This window comes from Anomaloglossus baeobatrachus, chromosome 1 (genome assembly GCF_048569485.1).
Source record: "Anomaloglossus baeobatrachus isolate aAnoBae1 chromosome 1, aAnoBae1.hap1, whole genome shotgun sequence".
Classification (NCBI taxonomy): Eukaryota; Metazoa; Chordata; class Amphibia; order Anura; family Aromobatidae; genus Anomaloglossus; species Anomaloglossus baeobatrachus.
Genome location: NC_134353.1, coordinates 360,717,942 through 360,740,278, shown reverse-complemented (window position 1 = coordinate 360,740,278; position 22,337 = coordinate 360,717,942). Strand labels below are relative to the sequence as shown.

Below are 22,337 nucleotides of genomic sequence, written 5' to 3'. Positions count from 1 at the left end.
CTTTGTGATCCCCCTCAAAATAGAAATATCCCTCTCTTTGGCCTCCATATAATCCTAATGCTTATGTCTCCTTTTATGGGTCCCATGTAATACTAAACTTTCTCTTTATGCCACCATACAAAAGCACTAAGGATAGTGCTCAATTAGTACACCATTGCCCCTTCCCCTGTAGGAACTATATACAGTAGTAACATACACCATTTCTGCCCCATAGAGTAATGGCATTCACCTTTTATGCTTTAATACATTTGGAACATCCCATTTTGTGGCTCCATGAATAAATAATTTATGGTCCATTAATAAAGTCCTCCATTGTGGAGTGATAGTGTCCCCTATTCTGGGCCCCAAATTATGTAATGTTCTCCCTGCCTTAGCCCCACACAGCAGTATTTTCTCCCTATTGGTCTTATACAGTAATAATGTCACCCAATTTCCTTACTACAGTAATTACGTCCTCTACTTGCTACTATAAGCTAATAATGTATATCCTCCATTCTCGCCCCCATACACTACTTATGTCACCCATCCTTTAATAATGTCCCCCATCCTTGCCACTTCATTTAAGGTGAAAGGTGAAGATTAGCTTGATGATAACTCAGCGTAGTGAGACTAGTCAGGTGTAAACAGTGAAAGGGGAAGGGGTCTGCTGCACTGAGGAGAACAAGTGCTGCTGAAAAATGTAGTATAAGACCGCCCATTCTGCTATTCGAGGCTGGATGCAAAGGGGACCACATATAAATTAAAGAGACGCAAAAAAGAAACATCTTTTTGGACTTAAGGCCGCTTTACACGCAGCAATATCACTAGCGATGTCGCTAGCGATTGCACCCGCCCCCGTTGTTTGTGCGTCACGGGCAAATCGCTGCCCGTGGTGAACAATATCGCAGGTAAGCGTCACACGAACTTACTTTCCAAACGACGTCGCTGTGGCCGGCGAACAACCTCTTTTTTAAGGGGGCGGTTCGTGTGCCGTCACAGCGACGTCACACAGCAGGCCATCAATAGAAGCGGAGGGGCAGAGAGCAGCCGCATGAACGTCACTCCCACCTCGTTGCCAAAGGATGCAGGAACACTGTTGCTCGTCATTCCCGGGGTGTCACACGTAGCAATGTGTGCTGCCTCAGGAACTACAAACAACCTGCGTCCCAAGCGAGCAACGACATTTTGAAAATGAACGAAATGTCAACAATCAACGATTTGGTGAGTATTTGGGATCGTGAGCGGTCACTCGTAAGTGTCACACGCAACGACGTTGCTAACGAGGCTGGATGTGCGTCACGAATTCCGTGACCCCAGCGATATCTCGTTAGCGATGTCGTTGCGTGTAAAGCGGCCTTTAGTGTCTATATTATAAGTTGAAGTTTCATTACATGCATAGTATCAAACAATAAATGGAATTCAGTGAAATGTAGCTTCCTGGACATAAAGCGGCAGTGGTAAATCCAGGCTCCAGAGCGATCTTGTTACTGGACATAGTAAGTGCTCTGGTTGTCAGGGAGAACACTGCAGAGCACAACAATACATAACTGGTGACATTCCCAGGCCTCACATTGTCTGTGTGAGATCAGTCACTAGCATGGAGCTGCCGATAGTGGAAAATGCTGTGTTGTGCAGGTCACTGGAGACAGAATTTCCAAGATCCATAAAAAGGTAAGAGGAACAAATACAGTTGGCTTATAGTAATCATATTAGCATGTGTTAGGATGAACAGTCTAGTAGCAATCCTTGAGATTTGGGTTTTGTGATGACTCTGACTAAGATTAGAGTCTAGAGATGAGCAGATTTCTGGAGTTGAAGTTTCCAAAATTCGAGGTATCGCTTGAATTCAAACATTTTGAGATTTTATTTGTGGTTCAGAAGTAACCCAGATGGGGTTTTCAATGCACCCATGCTTTATAAGTGCTGTACACAGACGATATACACAGTTATCCATTAAACCATACAAATTGGAAGAAACAAGACTTTCATTTCATTCTTTTTTTTTCTAGTGTAAAGCCTGCATCACTCCATGGACCTTCCAACGCCCCCATCCTGCAACAGGCAGTTTCCTTTACCTCGGGTCCTTGGGGTGTAGATGTTAAATCAAATGTTTTCCTAAATACCAGACGGGAGCCCTTCCTTCGATGGCAGAAGGAACACAGAGAAAGAGAGCAGGCAGCACTCCAGCCCAGTAAGTATGTAATGAGGAGTTTAAAGAGGTTGTCCACTATTTTTACATTAATGGCCTATTCTTAGGATAGGTCATCAATGTCTGATCGGCTGTGGTCTGGCACCCGGCACCCCTGCCTATCAGCTATTCCCGAGGCAGCAGGTAGCCTGAAATGCTCTGTCACCTGATAGTGGCCGCTGTCGGGAACTGAACGTCCGTCTCCCATTCAAATCAATAGCAGGTGGATGTATAGTACCTGGCCACGGCCACTATCTGAGGGGAATTTTAGTCTTTGCTTTAGGCCTCATTCAAAAGTCAGTTTTTATTCAAGTATAGGAAAAACGAACCAAATTTCAACATGACTTTTCATCAGTTTGGTCAGACTTTTCATCAATTTTTTTTCACTGATGTAAAAAAAAAAGACGTTTCTCCACCTCTCCCTATCAGTCAGTGAAAAACATACAGCACATGGATAACAACCGAATGCTGTCTGATTTGTTCACTGTGCAATAGACTTGAATGGCCAATTATGAACAATATTTGCTAACATGCTATTCAATTCAGCATCACTAGCGGTGACGTGTGTTCCTATGTTCGCTATGACCGTGCCTCTGAATGCTGAGCAATTCCGGTCATGCGCAGTATGAAGCTGGGTCTATGCGTCCCGGCTTCAGAGAGGTCTACTGTGCATGACTGGAAGTACCGGGCTTTCAGAACAGCAGTCACAGTGAACCCAGTTACGCGCCACCACTGTGGGCGTACTACCATGCTAAGAGAGCAGACTAGTTGGGGGATATAACACCCTTGGGACTAGTCCCCATGCTCATTAGCATAAGATAAAAGATCTTTAAAAATACTTTTTCTAAAGATCCCTTTATATATGCTAGCGTATGCAGGGATTAGCAATATGCTCGTAGTTCTGGGTGCATATTGCACCTGACAGGTTCCCTTTAAGCAGGTGTAATTAATTTTGGTATTCAAGGGTGTAACTACCACGGTCGCAGAGGTTGCCACTGCGACCGGGCTCAGGCCCGATTCAGATAGATGTGTGTCGGATGCTGCGCATCCAGCTGAAATTCATCGCAGCACAGAGATCTGTTGTGTCCCTCCTGCAATGTGCCGGCCACCGATTAAGGCCATGAATGTTGCTCCCCACGCACACGATCCTGGGCACGGGGAGCAGAGAATACGCTGAAAGCTGACGCTGCTGTAAGTGGCCGTGCATGACACTGACGTCATGCGCTGCGCCGCTTACACACTATTCAGTTCCCAGCATCGCAGGAGGATGCCCGGGGGAGTGCAGGATAGGTGAGTACCATGGCCACCAGTCGCACAGGTCCCCTTCTGGTAGACAGCAGATGGAGCGCCGGAGGGAGCAGCAGTTCACTGTCATTTGCTGCTCCTGCTCTGCACAGGTTCCAACACAGGGCGCCGTCCCCTCCTCTGTGTCTTGTCTGCTCCCGTCTTCACTACACAGAGACTGGGAGAGGCGCCTGTACTACTGCGGCCGGAGAAGCTGCTTCTAATGACCCTCTGAACTCTAGGAGGCCAAGAAGGAGGTGAGTATAATGTGAATCATGTGTTATGTATGAGATATGTTTGTCCTGTATAGTGTGCAATATGTAGCTGTCTGTCTATGTATACTGTCTGTCTGTAACAAAAAAAAGAGGGATAGCCAGCACTACTTGTGAATGGCATGCAACAAATAAAAAGTGTAAATTCACAAATTATTCCAACTGTACTATAATGCAAAATTAGATTATTAGCAAACAATTGATCAATTATTCACACTCAGCCACCTCACTTTTTCCACAGGCATTGTTAATTAAGCACCATACTTGGGTCTGGTCCACCTTTATTTATGGTTGCTGGTCTGGCACTGTGAGGGCCAGTTCTGACATTGTCCCGGCGTGTGTGGCGTTCGCTGCACATGCTGGGACCTGGTTGCCTTTATTTGCAGTTGCCTGTCTTTGCAACATGGAAGCGGTTCTGAAATGTTACAGGTACATGTGTTGCTTCAATATGGTTCTGCTTTTAATGTAATTAGGAGGCTGCATGGCACAATGGAAATCTAAAATAGAGTAGGACCCCCCTATTGAGATTTGCCATGACGTGGCAGGGTCGGCTCAAAAATGTGATCAATTGTTTGTTAAAAATCTCAATTTGCGTTATAGTACAGTTAGAATAATTCGTGAATTTACACCTTTTTATTTGTTGCATGCCATTCTCAAGCAGTGCTGGCTCTCCCTCTTTTACTGTATCGGTCTGTCTGTGTATACGGTCTGTCTGTCTGTATATATATATATATATATATATATATATATATATATCCATCCTATCTATCTATACAAAATTCCATATGCCTCATTATGAAAGTGAATACATGGTACAATCGTTTTTTTTTTTGTTTTTTTTTTTACTGTGTGCGGCGCGGTGGGGGGCTATATACCAGGATGAGTGGGCTATATAGCATGATGGTGGCTATATACCAGGATGAGGAGGCTGTATACCAGGATAGGTGGCTATATACCAGGATGGGGGGCTATATACCACAATGGAGGGCTATATACCAGGATGAAGGCTATATATCAGGATGAGGGGCTATATACCAGGGTGGAGTGCTATATACCAGAATGGGGCCATATATACCAAGATGGGCCATGATGGGGCCATATATACCAGGATGAGCAATGATGGGGACATATATACCAGTGTGGGGCCATATACAGTGCCTAGAAGTAGTATTCAACCCCCTGCAGATTTAGCAGGTTTGATAAGATGCAAATAAGTTAGAGCCTGCAAACTTCAAACAAGAGCAGGATTCATATGCATAAATCTTACAAACCAACAAGTTATGTTGCTCAGTTAAATTTTAATACATTTTCAACATAAAAGTGTGGGTCAATTATTATTCAACCCCTAGGTTTAATATTTTGTGGAATAACCCTTGTTTTCAATTTCAGCTAATAATCGTCTTTTATAAGACCTGATCAGGCCGGCACAGGTCTCTGGAGTTATTTTGGCCCACTCCTCCATGCAGATCTTCTCCAAGTTATCTAGGTTCTTTGGGTGTCTCATGTGGACTTTAATCTTGAGCTCCTTCCACAAGTTTTCAATTGGGTTAAGGTCAGGAGACTGACTAGGCCACTGCAACACCTTGATTTTTTTCCCTCTTGAACCAGGCCTTGGTTTTCTTGGCTGTGTGCTTTGGGTCGTTGTCTTGTTGGAAGATGAAATGACGACCCATCTTAAGATCCTTGATGGAGGAGCGGAGGTTCTTGGCCAAAATCTCCAGGTAGGCCGTGCTATCCATCTTCCCATGGATGCGGACCAGATGGCCAGGCCCCTTGGTTGAGAAACAGCCCCACAGCTTGATGCTGCCACCACCATGCTTGACTGTAGGGATGGTATTTTTGGGGTCGTATGCAGTGCCATCCAGTCTCCAAACGTCACGTGTGTGGTTGGCACCAAAGATCTCGATCTTGGTCTCATCAGACCAGAGAACCTTGAACCAGTCTGTCTCAGCGTCCTCCAAGTGATCATGAGCAAACTGTAGACGAGCCTTGACATGACGCTTTGAAAGTAAAGGTACCTTACGGGCTCGTCTGGAACGGAGACCATTGCGGTGGAGTACGTTACTTATGGTATTGACTGAAACCAATGTCCCCACTGCCATGAGATCTTCCTGGAGCTCCTTCCTTGTTGTCCTTGGGTTAGCCTTGACTCTTCGGACAAGCCTGGCCTCGGCACGGGTGGAAACTTTCAAAGGCTGTCCAGGCCGTGGAAGGCTAACAGTAGTTCCATAAGCCTTCCACTTCCGGATGATGCTCCCAACAGTGGACACAGGTAGGCCCAACTCCTTGGAAAGGGTTTTGTACCCCTTGCCAGCCTTGTGACCGTCCACTATCTTGTTTCTGATGGCCTTGGAATGCTCCTTTTGTCTTTCCCATGTTGACCAAGTATGAGTGCTGTTCACAAGTTTGGGGAGGGTCTTAATTAGTCAGAAAAGGCTGGAAAAAAAGATAATTAATCCAAACATGTGAAGCTCATTGTTCTTTGTGCCTGAAATACTTCTTAATACTTTAGGGGAACCAAACAGAATTCTTGTGGTTTGAGGGATAAACTTTTCACAATTTAAAAAAAGAAATAACATTCTTTTTTGCTGCAGTGCATTTCACACTTCCAGGCTGATCTACAGTCCAAATGTCACAATGCCAAATTAATTCCGAATGTGTAAACCTGCTAAATCTGCAGGGGGTTGAATACTACTTGTAGGCACTGTATACCAGGCTATATCCATGATCAGGGTCATATACCAGGATGGGGACATATACCAGGATGGGACCATATATTCCAGGATATAGACATGATGGGGGTTATACACCAGGGTGGGTCCATGATGGGGAGATTTACCATGATGGAGTCATGATGGGGATATATATACTTGGAAGGGGCCAGGATAGAGAACATATATACCAGAATGGGACCAAATATACCAGGATATAGCATGATTGGGTCATACGCCAGGATGAGGCCATGATGTGACATATTTACCAGGATGGGGGACATATTTACCAGGAAGTGGCCCAGAATGGGCGACTCAGACTCTGCATCGGGGCCCATCAGACTATAGTTATGCCACTGCTGGTAATGAATGCAGAGCAGGAGGGCTTCCTAAAGGAAAAAATAACAGGTTTGTGAGAGCCAGAATTCTTGCTGTTTGGTAGGTGATCAAAAACTTATTTCATTCAATTAAATTCAAATTAATTATTTAAAAAGCATACAATGAGATTTTCTGGATTTTTTTTAAATTCTGTCTGTTACAGTTGAAGAGTTCCTGTGTTAAAAATTATAGACCTCCTCATTCTTTGTAGGTGGGGAAAACTTGCAAAGTCGTCAGTGTATAAAATACTTATTGTCCCCACTGTATATAGTGTGTGTGTGTGTGTGTGCATGTATATGTGTGTGTGTGTGTGTATATATATATATATATATATATATATATATATATATATATATATATTATATACATACATACAGTTAGGTCCAGAAATATTTGGACAGCGACACAATTTTCGCGAGTTGGGCTCTGCATGCCACCACATTGGATTTGAAATGAAATCTCTACAACAGAATTCAAGTGCAGATTGTAACGTTTAATTTGAAGGTTTGAACAAAAATATCTGATAGAAATTGTAGGAATTGTACACATTTCTTTACAAACACTCCACATTTTAGGAGGTCAAAAGTAATTGGACAAATAAACCAAACCCAAACAAAATATTTTTATTTTCAATATTTTGTTGCGAATCCTTTGGAGGCAATCACTGTCTTAAGTCTGGAACCCATGGACATCACCAAACGCTGGGTTTCCTCCTTCTTAATGCTTTGCCAGGCCTTTACAGCCGCAGCCTTCAGGTCTTGCTTGTTTGTGGGTCTTTCCGTCTTAAGTCTGGATTTGAGCAAGTGAAATACATGCTCAATTGGGTTAAGATCTGGTGATTGACTTGGCCATTGCAGAATGTTCCACTTTTTTGCACTCATGAACTCCTGGGTAGCTTTGGCTGTATGCTTGGGGTCATTGTCCATCTGTACTATGAAGCGCCGTCCGATCAACTTTGCGGCATTTGGCTGAATCTGGGCTGAAAGTATATCCCGGTACACTTCAGAATTCATCCGGCTACTCTTGTCTGCTGTTATGTCATCAATAAACACAAGTGACCCAGTGCCATTAAAAGCCATGCATGCCCATGCCATCACGTTGCCTCCACCATGTTTTACAGAGGATGTGGTGTGCCTTGGATTATGTGCCGTTCCCTTTCTTCTCCAAACTTTTTTCTTCCCATCATTCTGGTACAGGTTGATCTTTGTCTCATCTGTCCATAGAATACTTTTCCAGAACTGAGCTGGCTTCATGAGGTGTTTTTCAGCAAATTTAACTCTGGCCTGTCTATTTTTGGAATTGATGAATGATTTGCATCTAGATGTGAACCCTTTGTATTTACTTTCATGGAGTCTTCTCTTTACTGTTGACTTAGAGACAGATACACCTACTTCACTGTGAGTGTTCTGGACTTCAGTTGATGTTGTGAACGGGTTCTTCTTCACCAAAGAAAGTATGCGGTGATCATCCACCACTGTTGTCATCCGTGGATGCCCAGGCCTTTTTGAGTTCCCAAGCTCACCAGTCAATTCCTTTTTTCTCAGAATGTACCCGACTGTTGATTTTGCTACTCCAAGCATGTCTGCTATCTCTCTGATGGAATTTTTCTTTTTTTTCAGCCTCAGGATGTTCTGCTTCACCTCAATTGAGAGTTCCTTAGACCACATGTTGTCTGGTCACAGCAACAGCTTCCAAATGCAAAACCACACACCTGTAATCAACCCCAGACCTTTCAACTACTTCATTGATTACAGGTTAACGAGGGAGACGCCTTCAGAGTTAATTGCAGCCCTTAGAGTCCCTTGTCCAATTACTTTTGGTCCCTTGAAAAAGAGGAGGCTATGCATTACAGAGCTATGATTCCTAAACCCTTTCTCCGATTTGGATGTGAAAACTCTCATATTGCAGCTGGGAGTGTGCACTTTCAGCCCATATTATATATATATAATTGTATTTCTGAACATGTTTTTGTAAACAGCTAAAATAACAAAACTTGTGTCACTGTCCAAATATTTCTGGCCCTGACTGTATATATCTATATAATTGCCTTATTCTGTCTGTCTGTCTGTCTGTCTGTCATGCTCCAAAATTGTGTCCTTACGGTGACACAAAGCTGATTGGCCGCTGGGCTCTCTGCAGGCCCCGCCCCCCCACACGGATTGGCCTCTCGCCCCGGCTCTCTGCAGGCCCCGCCCCCCTCACGCAATGCACGCTCGCTCTGGCCCAACTGACACGGAGCTCCGATTCCCAGGTGAGTACACACACACACATCAGATCACACTCACTCTCACACACACCTCACACATCACATCCACACACTCACAACATCCTGGGATATCGCTTGCTTCTACACCGGCTCTGTCAGGATCCCAGCAGCGCCAGACATAACCTTGCGATGCTGGGATCTTGACGGAGGCCGAGAACGCTGGTAACCATTATACACATCGGGTAACTAAGGTCCCTTGGTTACCCGATGTGTATCATAGTTACCAGTGTACACCAGCTCACACTCACTCTCACACACACCTCACACATACATCACATCGCATCCACATACTCACAGCTTCCGGGGATATCGCTTGCTTCTCGGCGGCGATACTGTGCTGTTGTGACCTTCCAGGACCTGCCGGAGGATCACATGGCCAGAAGCATGTGGTATCTCCGGATGTTGTGAGTATGAGCGCGTATGTGCAATATCGTCAATGTGAGTGTATGCGATCGGGTGTGTGTGAGTGTATGCGATCGGGTGTGTGTGAGTGTGTGTGAGTGTATGCGATCGGGTGTGTGAGTGTCGGCAGAGGAGCATGGCGTGCTGGAGGAGGCTGGGAGGAGAAAGGCTGATCCTGGGGAAGGCTGGGATGGGGAGGCTGATGCTGGGATGAGAGAGGCTGATGCTGGGATGAGAGAGGCTGATGCTGGGATGAGAGAGGCTGATGCTGGGATGAGAGAGGCTGATGCTGGGATGAGAGAGGCTGATGCTGGGGACAGAGAGGCTGATGCTGGGATGAGAGGCTGATGCTGCGGGGAGAGAGGCTGATGCTGGGGACAGAGAGGCTGATGCTGGGGACAGAGAGGCTGATGCTGCGGGGAGAGAGGCTGATGCTGCGGGCAGAGAGGCTGATGCTGCAGGTAGAGAGGCTGATGCTGGCGCACCATGACGGATGGTGCACGTTTGGGAGTGCGCAGCATGGCGGATGGAGCACGTTTGGGAGTGCGCAGCATGGCGGATGGAGCACGTTTGGGAGTGCACAGCATGGGAGATGGAGCACGATGGGGAGTGCGCAGCATGGGAGATGGAGCACGATGGGGAGTGCGCAGCATGGCGGATGGAGCACGTTTGGGAGTGCGCAGCATGGGGGATGGAGCACGTTTGGGAGTGCGCAGCATGGCGGATGGAGCACGTTTGGGAGTGCGCAGCATGGCGGATGGAGCACATTTGGGAGTGCGCAGGATGGGAGATGGAGCACGATGGGGGGTGCGCAGCATAGGGGATGGAGCACATTTGGGAGTGCGCAGCATGGCGGATGGAGCACGTTTGGGAGTGCGCAGCATGGGGGATACGGCACGATGGGGAGTGCGGAGTATGGCGGATGGGGCACGTTTGGGAGTGCGCAGCATGGCGGATGGAGCACGTTTGGGAGTGCGCAGCATGGGAGATGGAGCACGATGGGGGGTGCGCAGCATAGGGGATGGAGCACGATGGGGAGTGCGCTGCATGGGGGATGGAGCACGATGGGGAGTGCGGAGTATGGCGGATGGAGCACGTTTGGGAGTGCGCAGCATGGGGGATGGAGCACGTTTGGGAGTGCGCAGCATGGCGGATGGAGCACGTTTGGGAGTGCGCAGCATGGCGGATGGAGCACATTTGGGAGTGCGCAGGATGGGAGATGGAGCACGATGGGGGGTGCGCAGCATAGGGGATGGAGCACATTTGGGAGTGCGCAGCATGGCGGATGGAGCACGTTTGGGAGTGCGCAGCATGGGGGATACGGCACGATGGGTAGTGCGGAGTATGGCGGATGGGGCACGTTTGGGAGTGCGCAGCATGGCGGATGGAGCACGTTTGGGAGTGCGCAGCATGGGAGATGGAGCACGATGGGGGGTGCGCAGCATAGGGGATGGAGCACGATGGGGAGTGCGCTGCATGGGGGATGGAGCACGATGGGGAGTGCGGAGTATGGCGGATGGAGCACGTTTGGGAGTGCGCAGCATGGCGGATGGAGCACGTTTGGGAGTGCGCAGCATGGCGGATGGAGCACGTTTGGGAGTGCGCAGTATGGGAGATGGAGCACGTTTGGGAGTGCGCAGCATGGCGGATGGAGCACGTTTGGGAGTGCGCAGCATGGGGGATGGAGCACGATGGGGAGTGCGCTGCATGGCAGATGGAGCACGTTTGGGAGTGCGCAGGATGGGAGATGGAGCACGATGGGGGGTGCGCAGCATAGGGGATGGAGCACGATGGGGAATGCGCTGCATGGGGGATGGAGCACGATGGGAAGTGCACACCTCCCCCCCAACACACACACCTCCCCCCAACACACACACACACACACACGCGCGCGCACTGCACAACACACCACACACACACACACACACACACTGGGAACCACAAACAACTGCCCTACAGACACCCACACACACAGACAACGCTGCACACACAAATATACGCACATACCGCACAACACACACATTGCACAAAACATACCTCCCCCCCAAAACACACCACACCCTACACCCACACAAACCGCGCAACACACACACAACGCTACAGACACACAGCGCTCCACAAACAACGCAACACACAAACAACACCGCTCTCACCCCCCATCACACCCAGACAACACCCAGAACATGTACAGTGCCCTACACAAACACTTGGTAACTACACACAACATCTATCTCTATATATATATATATATATATATATATATATATATATATAATAACAAAAATCATACATGAACTACACAATACGTAAATTTTAGAATACCCGATGCGTAGAATCGGGCCACCTTCTAGTATATATATATATTAGTCTCCTAGTCTCCTCTCACTCTATATATTACCATTTCTTATTACATTGTGCCTTCACTTGTTATTTTTGTTTATGTCTTTATTTCATAGTGTCCCCTTTTGTTAGATATAAAATAATGGAGGAGGCTGATGGACTGGTTTTCTGGTCAGATGCTGCTCCATCATCAGTCATTTTATTTTATATCTAATGAGAGGACTAAATAATATCAAATATCATTGTGAATAACAAGAATGCACTTAAGGGACGGTGCTATACACAACGAGAGATGATAGTATGTGATAATGGTCTGTGTGTCTTTGTCTCTGTGTGTGGTTTCTGTGTGTGTGTGTCTCTGTCTGTCTCTGCGTCTCTCTGGCTCCGTGTGCCTCTGTCTCTGCGTGTGTCTGTGTCTCTGTGTGTGTGTCTCTGTGTATATGTCTCTATCAGTCTCTGTGTGTCCCTGTCTCTGTGTGTCTGTCTGTGTGTGTCAGTGTGTGTGTCTCTCTTTGTGTGTCTACGTGTCTCTGTGTCTCTGTATGTCTGTCTCTATGTGTGTGTCTCTGTGTGTCTCTGTTTCTGTGTGTCTGTCTCTGTGTGTCTCTGCCTCTCTTTTCCGATATCATATTACCTGACACATAAGCTGTCTTATACTAACAATGTCCTTTGTTGCCTATAGCAACGAATCACAGCTCCTTTTAATGACTTTAGGTTTTTTCGGCAAATAACTATAAAGTGCGGAGTTATATTTTCTGTTCAAAACATAGTCTATGACGTTCCCTGAGTTAATTGAGGTGTCTGTGCAAAATTTTGGGATTGTAAATACGACGGTGCAGATTCCTTTAGCGGACATTCACACATACAAACACACACATACACTCACATACCTCCCAACCGTCCCGGATACAGCGGTACTATCACGCTTTGCATTGTTTGTCCCGTTGCCACGGGCGGGACGCCCACCCACTCTCTCCCCGCCTCCCTGCTTTTCCCTCCTACCATACTAACACGTGACGTGGCATAACAGAGAGGAGCGCGCTGCCCGAAACTAGTCTCTGTCTGCTCTGTGCTGCTGCTAAGGTATGTAAACTGAATCTCCCCAGCGCTGATTCCCCTCCCCTCCCCTCTCTGTGCGGTCGGCCGGCCGCCTCTCTGTGCGGTCGGCCGGCCGCCTGTCTGTGCGGGCGCCCCCCGCCTCCTGTCTGTGCGGGCGCCCCCCGCCTCCTGTCTGTGCGGGCGCCCCCCGCCTCCTGTCTGTGCGGGCGCCCCCCGCCGCCTGTCTGTGCGGGCGCCCCCCGCCGCCTGTCTGTGCGGGCGCCCCCCGCCGCCTGTCTGTGCGGGCGGCCCGCCACCTGTCTGTGAAGGCGGCCGGCCGCCTGTCTGTGAAGGCGACCGGCCGCCTCACTGTGGCTGCCTGCGTCTCCGTGCTGGAGGCCCGCCGGCTGCCTGCGTCTCCGTGCTGGAGGCCCGCCGGCTGCCTGCGTCTCCGTGCTGGAGGCCCGCCGGCTGGCTGCGTGTCCGTGCTGGAGGCCCGCCGGCTGGCTGCGTGTCCGTGCTGGAGGCCCGCCGGCTGGCTGCGTGTCCGTGCTGTAGGCCCGCCGGCTGGCTGCGTGTCCGTGCTGTAGGCCCGCCGGCTGGCTGCGTGTCCGTGCTGTAGGCCCGCCGGCTGGCTGCGTGTCCGTGCTGGAGGCCCGCCGGCTGCTTGCGTGTCCATGCTGGAGGCCCGCCGGCTGCCTGAGTGTCCATGCTGAATGGGTGTGGATGGGGAGTGGATATGTGCGTGACTGTGAAATGGGTGTGGTTAGGGGGCGTGGCCTAAAAATTTGCTTTGTCCCTCTTTTCCTTCTTTAAAAGTTGGGAGGTATGCACTCAGCTTTATAGATTAGACTAGCTGTAGTACCCGGTATTTCCCAGGATAGTGACTGTCTCTCGGTGTGTCTCCCACTCTCCCTCACTCCCTGTCTCCCTCCCTATCTGTCTACAAAACGCATATTTGAGTTTGTAGCAAAATGTTTTGCTGCACATCCTGAACGCATGCCCATAGTCTTATTCCCTCTCCTGTGTCGTCCCCTCACACACATTCATTATAAGTCGCTGATAGTGTCTATGTGTTAAGGGTGTGAAAAAAATATTATTATGGTCTTTACAATTAATTGGAGGTGTGAGAGAGGATGCTATCATGAACTTAGCAAAATTCAGACCTGGGCACACACCTGGATGTTGGTCAGATGTATTGGCCATTCATTCTAGTGTTGTAGAGCCCATAAAAAACGCATATGTTCAACCTTCATATAATGTCCCCCATCCTGGGCCCCTTGCTGGTATAAATTGCCCCATCCTGGGCCCCTTCCTGGTATAAATTGCCCCATCCTGCCCCCTCCTGTAATTTATTTCCACATCCTGGAACCCATCCTGAGCCCCTCCCTGGCACAGTGTCCCCCATTCCTGGTATAATGTTTCTTATCCTGGGTTCTTCTTGGTATAATGTCCACCATCTTGGGCCCTTCCAGTAATTCCTCCATCCTGGGCCCCTTCCTGGTATATTGTCCCCCATCCTGGAATCCTTCCTGTTACACTATTTACTGTTCTGAGTTTCTCCAGAACATTAAAAAAATATATATCTTCCTCAACTCTCACACAGTGTGAAGTCTTATTCTATAGCCAAAAAGGAGCCAGCAGCTGACTCCTGCTTGCTCACAATGGTACATGAAATCACTGCCATGTGCCAGCTATCACGGGCATGCTGACGCCAGCTGCTGGCCTCTGATTGTCCGGTGGTGTGTATTGCAATGCAGGGAGCCAGTGGGTCTCTGTACCATAATACATTTCAGCTGAATCCTTGGATGCACATGCAGCAGAAATTGTCGCTGGTGTCGGCAGGCTCCCTCCACCCATGGGCCCTGATGCAGCTGCAGCGGCTATATGTATGCCTGTGTCCGTGTTGTGCATTAATGCAGCAGCAGAACTTTCATTACATGCTGTGAGGTAGCAGCGTTGCTTGGGCAAAAACGTGAGGCAGCAGCGTGTTCACATCAAGAGTCTATTTATTGTTGCAGCATAAATAGATCCAATTTCCCACTGTCAAAGTCTCTTCCGGATCACAGCCGGTGCATATAGACAAACTCTTTGCATCAAAAAGTCTTGTTACCTTAGGACCCCGTTAACCGCAGGGATCTGTGTAAGGTTCTCCTAGGCTCACACTCTTGGCCTGTGTTCACTCCACACAGAGCCAGCTCACACAGCATGTGTTAGCTTCACCAAGCCTGGCTCTCAACTGAGACACACCCTGCTGTGCTCTGCATGATTTAAACGAAAATGCCGGACATGAGGATTGCTACAAAACCTGGACTGAGAGGAGGGATCTGTCTCCCTGTTACCCTTTGTGCTATACTCCCAGTAATAGCTATAGCAAACTCAGAGGGTTTCCAGACACATTCTGGGGGACACATAGCGGTCTTCAAATATTACCCCTGTCACTGCCTCACATATCCCCCCCCCCCTCAGTTCAAACGGGCGGGGTTGAACTTTTGCCAACATACAGGGACCTCTGGACAGGGTATCCGCATTGCCCTGCAACCTACCAGCCCGGTGTTCCACAGAAAAGTGAAAGTTCTGCAAGGAGAGAAACTGGTGACTCTAGCATTTCTCTCCTTAGCATTCCTCATCCAGACCAAAGGGGAGTGGTCTGTCACCAGGCGAAAGTGTCGCCCCAGCAGGTAGTAGCGGAGGGATTCCAGAGCCCATTTTATGGCCAGGCACTCCTTCTCCACTATGCTATAGTTCTTCTCTGCCGGGGTGAGTTTTCTACTCAAATAGGTGACCTGGTGCTCCTCTCCATCTACCTCCTGGGACAGAACTGCACCCAGACCCACCTCAGAGGCATCTGCCTGTACTATAAACTCCTTTTGAAAGTCAGGGTTGACAAGGACAGGCTGACCACATAGGACTACCTTTAGCACCTGAAAGGCTTCCTCTGCTTGTGTATTCCAGTGGACCATGACCGACTTCTTCCCTTTTAAAAGATCGGACAAAGGCGCCGACCTTCCAGCAAAATTGGGTATGAATCGTCGGTAATACCCCATTATACCCAGAAAGGCTCTTACCTGTTTTGTGGTAAGGGGACGAGGCCAGTTTTGAATGGCTTCGATTTTGTTTACTTGTGGCTTGATAACCCCTTGGCCTATCACATACCCCAAGTAACGGGCTTCTTTGAGACCCATAGCACATTTGCTTGGATTCGCCGTCAGACCAGCAGCTCTGAGCGAATCCACTACCGCTTGTACCTGAGATAAGTGGGTGCTCCAGTCACTGCTATAGATGATGATGTCATCCAAATATGCGGAGGCATATGGTTGATGGGGTTCTAACACTATGTCCATTAATCTCTGAAACGTGGCCGGAGCCCCATGTAAACCAAATGGCAAGACGACATAGTGATAGAGCCCCCCCTGGTGTGACAAAAGCGGTCTTTTCTTTTGCCGCCTCTGTCAGCGGCACCTGCCAGTAACCTTTAGTGAGATCGAGAGTCGTGAAGTACTGGGCCCGTCCCAGTCTCTCTATCAGCTCGTCGACCCTGGACATGGGATACATATCAAATTTCGAAACCTCATTTAACTTTCGGAAGTCATTACAGAATCTTAAAGAACCGTCTGGTTTCGGGATCAGTGCAATGGGACTGGCCCATTCGCTCGTGGATTTTTCAATAACCCCTAGTTGGAGCATCTTTTTTACCTCCTCCGCAATGGCTTGCCTACGAGCCTCTGGTACCCGGTATGGCCTCAGGCGTACCCTTACTTGAGGCTCGGTGACAATATCATGGTGGATTACGGTTGTTCGGCCTGGTAGGCTTGAGAACACATCCGTATTCCGCTGCACTAACCTCCGAGACTCCCGTCTCTGCTGTTTTGAGAGAGAATCCCCTATCCTCACTCCCAATTCATCATCAGGAGACTCCTCCTTTGTTGTTGTCAAGTCACCTGAAAAGGTTAGGTCCAACGTTACGTCAGCCACCATACATTCCCTGTCTTTCCATGACTGCCTTCAGCAGGTTTACATGGTAGATTTGCTCTGGTTTTCTTCTACCTGGCTGATACACCTTTAGAGTTTACTTCCCCCACTTTCTCCCGGATCTCATAGGGACCTTGCCATTTGGCTAAGAACTTACTTTCTGCAGTAGGTATTAGGACTAAGACACGATCTCCCGGTTTAAAAGACCTGATGGAGGCCTTTCTATTATACTGAGTACTTTGGGCTACATAAAAACCACAGCCACACCATGATTTAACAAGATGTTAAGTATAAATAATATCATAAATATACATGGCGGAATACGGACCCTGGCAGGTCGCTGGTATACGGCATATAGAAGAGAAAAATTGCGACAACGCCAGTAGGTGAAAGTGATGAACTTTATTGAACACAGGGTCGGTGAAATAGCGGCACAATTACAGGTGAGATAACAGGTCACAGTAGGTCCAGGGTCTATTTATACATAATGAGTATCAAATAGAAGGCTGAAACAAATATTTGATAGATATAGTATCCACCCTCAACCACAATTGGTCTAGGGGACAGCACAACATCCCAACCAGGGAAGACAATATGTACTACATCGGGGATGGGACGCGGTCACATGGTCAAAACAACAGTATAATAGATTATAAATGTCAGGGGCTCATAGAATCTATGAGGACCGAAAAACCCCAATTAGACCGCATCAACCACCATAATAGTGTTTGTAGGGGACCATGGAGCCCTACTGTTGTTTTGACCATGTGACCGCGTCCCATCCCCGATGTAGTACATATTGTCTTCCCTGGTTGGGATGTTGTGCTGTCCCCTAGACCAATTGTGGTTGAGGGTGGATACTATATCTATCAAATATTTGTTTCAGCCTTCTATTTGATACTCATTATGTATAAATAGACCCTGGACCTACTGTGACCTGTTGTCTCACCTGTAATTGTGCCGCTATTTCACCGACCCTGTGTTCAATAAAGTTCATCACTTTCACCTACTGGCGTTGTCGCAATTTTTTTCTTCTATATGAGTACTTTGGGCTGCCTGAGCATCCAGCAAATGCTCTTTAACAATGGGCATTATTGCCGTGATACGATCCTGCATACCCATAACGTATTCCACTGTGCTTTTGTGAGGGGTGGGCTCCTGTTCCCAAGTTTCCTTAACTATATCCAGCAGTCCCCGCGGATGTCTGCCATACAGTAACTCAAATGGCGAGAACCCGGTGGAAGATTGTGGGACCTCGCGGATAGCGAACATTAAATAGGGCAATAACATGTCCCAATTTTTCCCCTCTTTGGAGACCACCTTTTTCAACATAGCCTTCAGAGTTTTATTAAAACGTTCCACTAGACCATCAGTCTGGGGATGGTACACTGACGTGCATAGCTGCTTGATCTGGAGGAGTTTGCACAGTTCCTTTGTAATTTTAGACATAAAGGGAGTGCCCTGATCGGTCAGGATTTCTTTGGGTAACCCCACGCGACAGAACATAGCAAACAACTCCCGAGCAATAAGCCTCGCCGAGGTGTGACGTAGTGGAATGGCCTCCGGATAACGTGTCGCGTAATCCATCACTACCAGGATGTGCTGGTGACCACGGGCTGATTTTACAATGGGTCCGATCAGATCCATAGCAATCCGCTCAAAAGGCACCTATATAATGGGTAAAGGTATCAGAGGACTATGGAAACGGTGCGTTGGTGCGGTCAACTGACAAACTGGGCAGGACTCACAGAACCTCTTAATTTCTGCGCCGACCCCTGGCCAGTAGAACCGCTGAAACATGCGTTCCCGCGTTTTCTCTTCACCTAGGTGCCCACTCATTAGGTGGTTATGAGCCAATTCCAAGGTCTGACGGCGGTACGGCTGAGGGACCACCAACTGTTCCACTATTTCCCCCCGGATTGTATCAACCCGATAGAGCAACTCTCACTTTAGAGCCATGTAGTAGGGAGTTTCCAGCCTGGCACCAGGCCGCTGGGGTACCCCATCAATTACCTGTACATTTCCACGTCCAGGAGCCAATGTGGGGTCCCAGAGCTGCGCTGTTCCGAAATTATCTGGAGACACGTTCAACTCCGGGATTGCCTCGGGTGGCTCAACCTCTCCTGCCATTACCTAGATCTTTCGACCTAGGTCTTTAGACCTAGATTTCCTTATCTAGGGGAAACCTGGCAGGGTTACACTCTGTCCCTATACTGGTGACCCCTACGGCAGGTATCCCTGAGTCGGGATCGTCCGGCTCAGGGCCTGGTTCAATCATACACCTCGGAGGGCTAGGTCGCCTCCCACACAATGTCCAGAACAGGGGCAAGTCTCTTCCCAAAATAACAGCATATGGAAGTCTTTTCATCACCCCCACTTCATGTTGAACCTCTCCACACGAGGTAGCAATGGTGACCCTTTCCATAGGGTATTCACGTAGGTCTCCATGAATACAAAGTACCCCTACTTTATGTCCCGTAGGGTTTTCCCCGGAGACCAAGGAGGCATGTACAAGAGTCACTACACTTCCTGAGTCCAACAAAGCCTCTACTGTATAGCCATTAACACGTACTTTGCAGAGATGGGGCTCTTCCCCCATAGTAACAGTGCTTGCGGAACAAACAGTATGGGCATACATTGATACCCGGCGAGCATACCGGCAATCCATGGGTTCTGATGTGAGTGGGCACTGTGCCATCACATGCCCGAGCTGATGGCACCGCCAGCACATAACAGCAGAGGTGTCCCTGTTTCGGGTGTCTGACTTTGGGGAACCGGGACTCCGGCTGACCTTAGTCTGGGGTTTACTCTCTGCCAGGGCTGAAGACGGGGCAGCACCCGAGGAGGGACGGGAGTCTTTTACCAACTGTGAAGGGGGCGTATCCCTACGGAGTGCCCGCCGTGAAGCAGAGTCCCGGACCAACTCCTGGGTAGCTGTGCAGCGTTCCACCAAATTCACTAGCTGGTCTAGGGTACCGGGGTCCCCCTGTCCCACCCACCATTGAATGGGGGCTGGCAAAGTCCGCACAAACCGTTCAATCACCACCCGCTCAATCATCTGTCCGGGGTTCAAGGTCTCCGGCTGCAGCCATTTTTTTACAAGGTCCAGTAAGACATGGGCCTGTGAGCGTGCAGGTTTTCCCTCCTCAAAGGACCACTGATTCACTCGTTGGGCCCGGAGATAAGTGTTAACTCCCATTCGTGCAAGGATCTCACCTTTCAGTATGCCGTAGTCCTTGGCATCCTCCGTGCTGAGATCCAGGTAGGCTTTTTGGGGTTCACCTACCAAGAACGGGGCCACGACATCAGTCCAACGGTCGGTAGACAATTTCTCTCACTCAGCGGTCCTCTCAAACACGGAGAGAAAGGCTTCTGGGTCATCGTCTGCACTCATCTTCGTAAGTGCCGCCCTTACTCTGTCCTGGGCCGCAGGAAGGACTGGATGACCTGGAGTTACCGCTGGGAGCGCTTCTTGCAGAGCAGAAAGCTGCTTAATCAACAAGCTGTTTGTCTCCTGTTGCTGAGCTAACGCCCGCTGGTGCTGAGCATTAGCCTGTTGCTGTTGTGCACTGGTTTGTGCAAAAACCTGCTGTAGTTGAGCAGTAGACTGGGCCAGCTGCTTTACAAGATCCTCCATAGTGGCTGCTGAGGTAAACTGTAACTTTGCAGGCTTGATCATAAACATGAAGAAAAAACAAAAAGCCAGCACCAAATGTGCACTGCGGCACTAAACATTCCAAACTGTACTTATTTTAAAAATTTTGAGATTTTTGGCAAAAAATTGCAATTTCTTGAGCTGCTTCGCCACGTCACGGCAAATCTCATTTGAAGCAGTCCTACACTAAAATATTTTTATAAAATGTGCCATACGGCCTCACATATGAATAGTAGAACTGCTCTTAGCAGCACTCACCTGGTCTATTTCAATCCCGTACCCATGACTGAGTCATGGCTGTGGGCGGGACAGGTCCAAGCAAATGCTGCATGAAGTAAATAGCCTGTGGACAAAGCCTGATGACTTAATGTGAACAGTCACCAACCGCCAAAATCCAGACAGATGGAATACATCCCAAATTGGGGTGCATAGCAAGGTGGAGGTCAACCACCGACCAATTCAATGAAGAAAAAACAAAAAGCCAGCACCAAATGTGCACTGCGGCACTAAACATTCCAAACTGTACTTATTTTAAAAATTTTGAGATTTTTGGCAAAAAATTGCAATTTCTTGAGCTGCTTCGCCACGTCACGGCAAATCTCATTTGAAGCAGTCCTACACTAAAATATTTTTATAAAATGTGCCATACGGCCTCACATATGAATAGTAGAACTGCTCTTAGCAGCACTCACCTGGTCTATTTCAATCCCGTACCCATGACTGAGTCATGGCTGTGGGCGGGACAGGTCCAAGCAAATGCTGCATGAAGTAAATAGCCTGTGGACAAAGCCTGATGACTTAATGTGAACAGTCACCAACCGCCAAAATCCAGACAGATGGAATACATCCCAAATTGGGGTGCATAGCAAGGTGGAGGTCAACCACCGACCAATTCAATGAAGAAAAAACAAAAAGCCAGCACCAAATGTGCACTGCGGCACTAAACATTCCAAACTGTACTTATTTTAAAAATTTTGAGATTTTTGGCAAAAAATTGCAATTTCTTGAGCTGCTTCGCCACGTCACGGCAAATCTCATTTGAAGCAGTCCTACACTAAAATATTTTTATAAAATGTGCCATACGGCCTCACATATGAATAGTAGAACTGCTCTTAGCAGCACTCACCTGGTCTATTTCAATCCCGTACCCATGACTGAGTCATGGCTGTGGGCGGGACAGGTCCAAGCAAATGCTGCATGAAGTAAATAGCCTGTGGACAAAGCCTGATGACTTAATGTGAACAGTCACCAACCGCCAAAATCCAGACAGATGGAATACATCCCAAATTGGGGTGCATAGCAAGATGAGTGCTGCTAAGAGCAGTTCTACTATTCATATGTGAGGCCGTATGGCACATTTTATAAAAATATTTTAGTGTAGGACTGCTTCAAATGAGATTTGCCGTGACGTGGCGAAGCAGCTCAAGAAATTGCAATTTTTTGCCAAAAATCTCAAAATTTTTATAATAAGTACAGTTTGGAATGTTTAGTGCTGTAGTGCACATTTGGTGCTGGCTTTTTGTTTTTTCTTCATTGAATTGGTCGGTGGTTGACCTCCACCTTGCTATGCACCCCAATTTGGGATGTATTCCATCTGTCTGAATTTTGGCGGTTGGTGACTGTTCACATTAAGTCATCAGGCTTTGTCCACAGGCTATTTACTTCATGCAGCATTTGCTTGGACCTGTCCCGCCCACAGCCATGACTCAGTCATGGGTACGGGATTGAAATAGACCAGGTGAGTGCTGCTAAGAGCAGTTCTACTATTCATATGTGAGGCCGTATGGCACATTTTATAAAAATATTTTAGTGTAGGACTGCTTCAAATGAGATTTGCCGTGACGTGGCGAAG

At 48.1% G+C, this 22,337-nt stretch overlaps 1 protein-coding gene across 1 annotated transcript in view; it reads left to right on the top strand.

The window, feature by feature from the left end:
* The first annotated feature begins 1,568 nt into the window (after window positions 1-1,568).
* Window positions 1,569-22,337, top strand: part of TEKTIP1 (tektin bundle interacting protein 1) — a 34,633-nt gene continuing 13,864 nt past the window's right edge. The window contains exons 1-2 of the mRNA XM_075337793.1: window positions 1,569-1,650; window positions 1,989-2,170. Of these exons, the coding sequence (XP_075193908.1) occupies window positions 1,577-1,650; window positions 1,989-2,170 (256 nt within the window). The 5' untranslated portion in view covers window positions 1,569-1,576. The remainder of the gene's footprint in view (window positions 1,651-1,988; window positions 2,171-22,337) is intronic.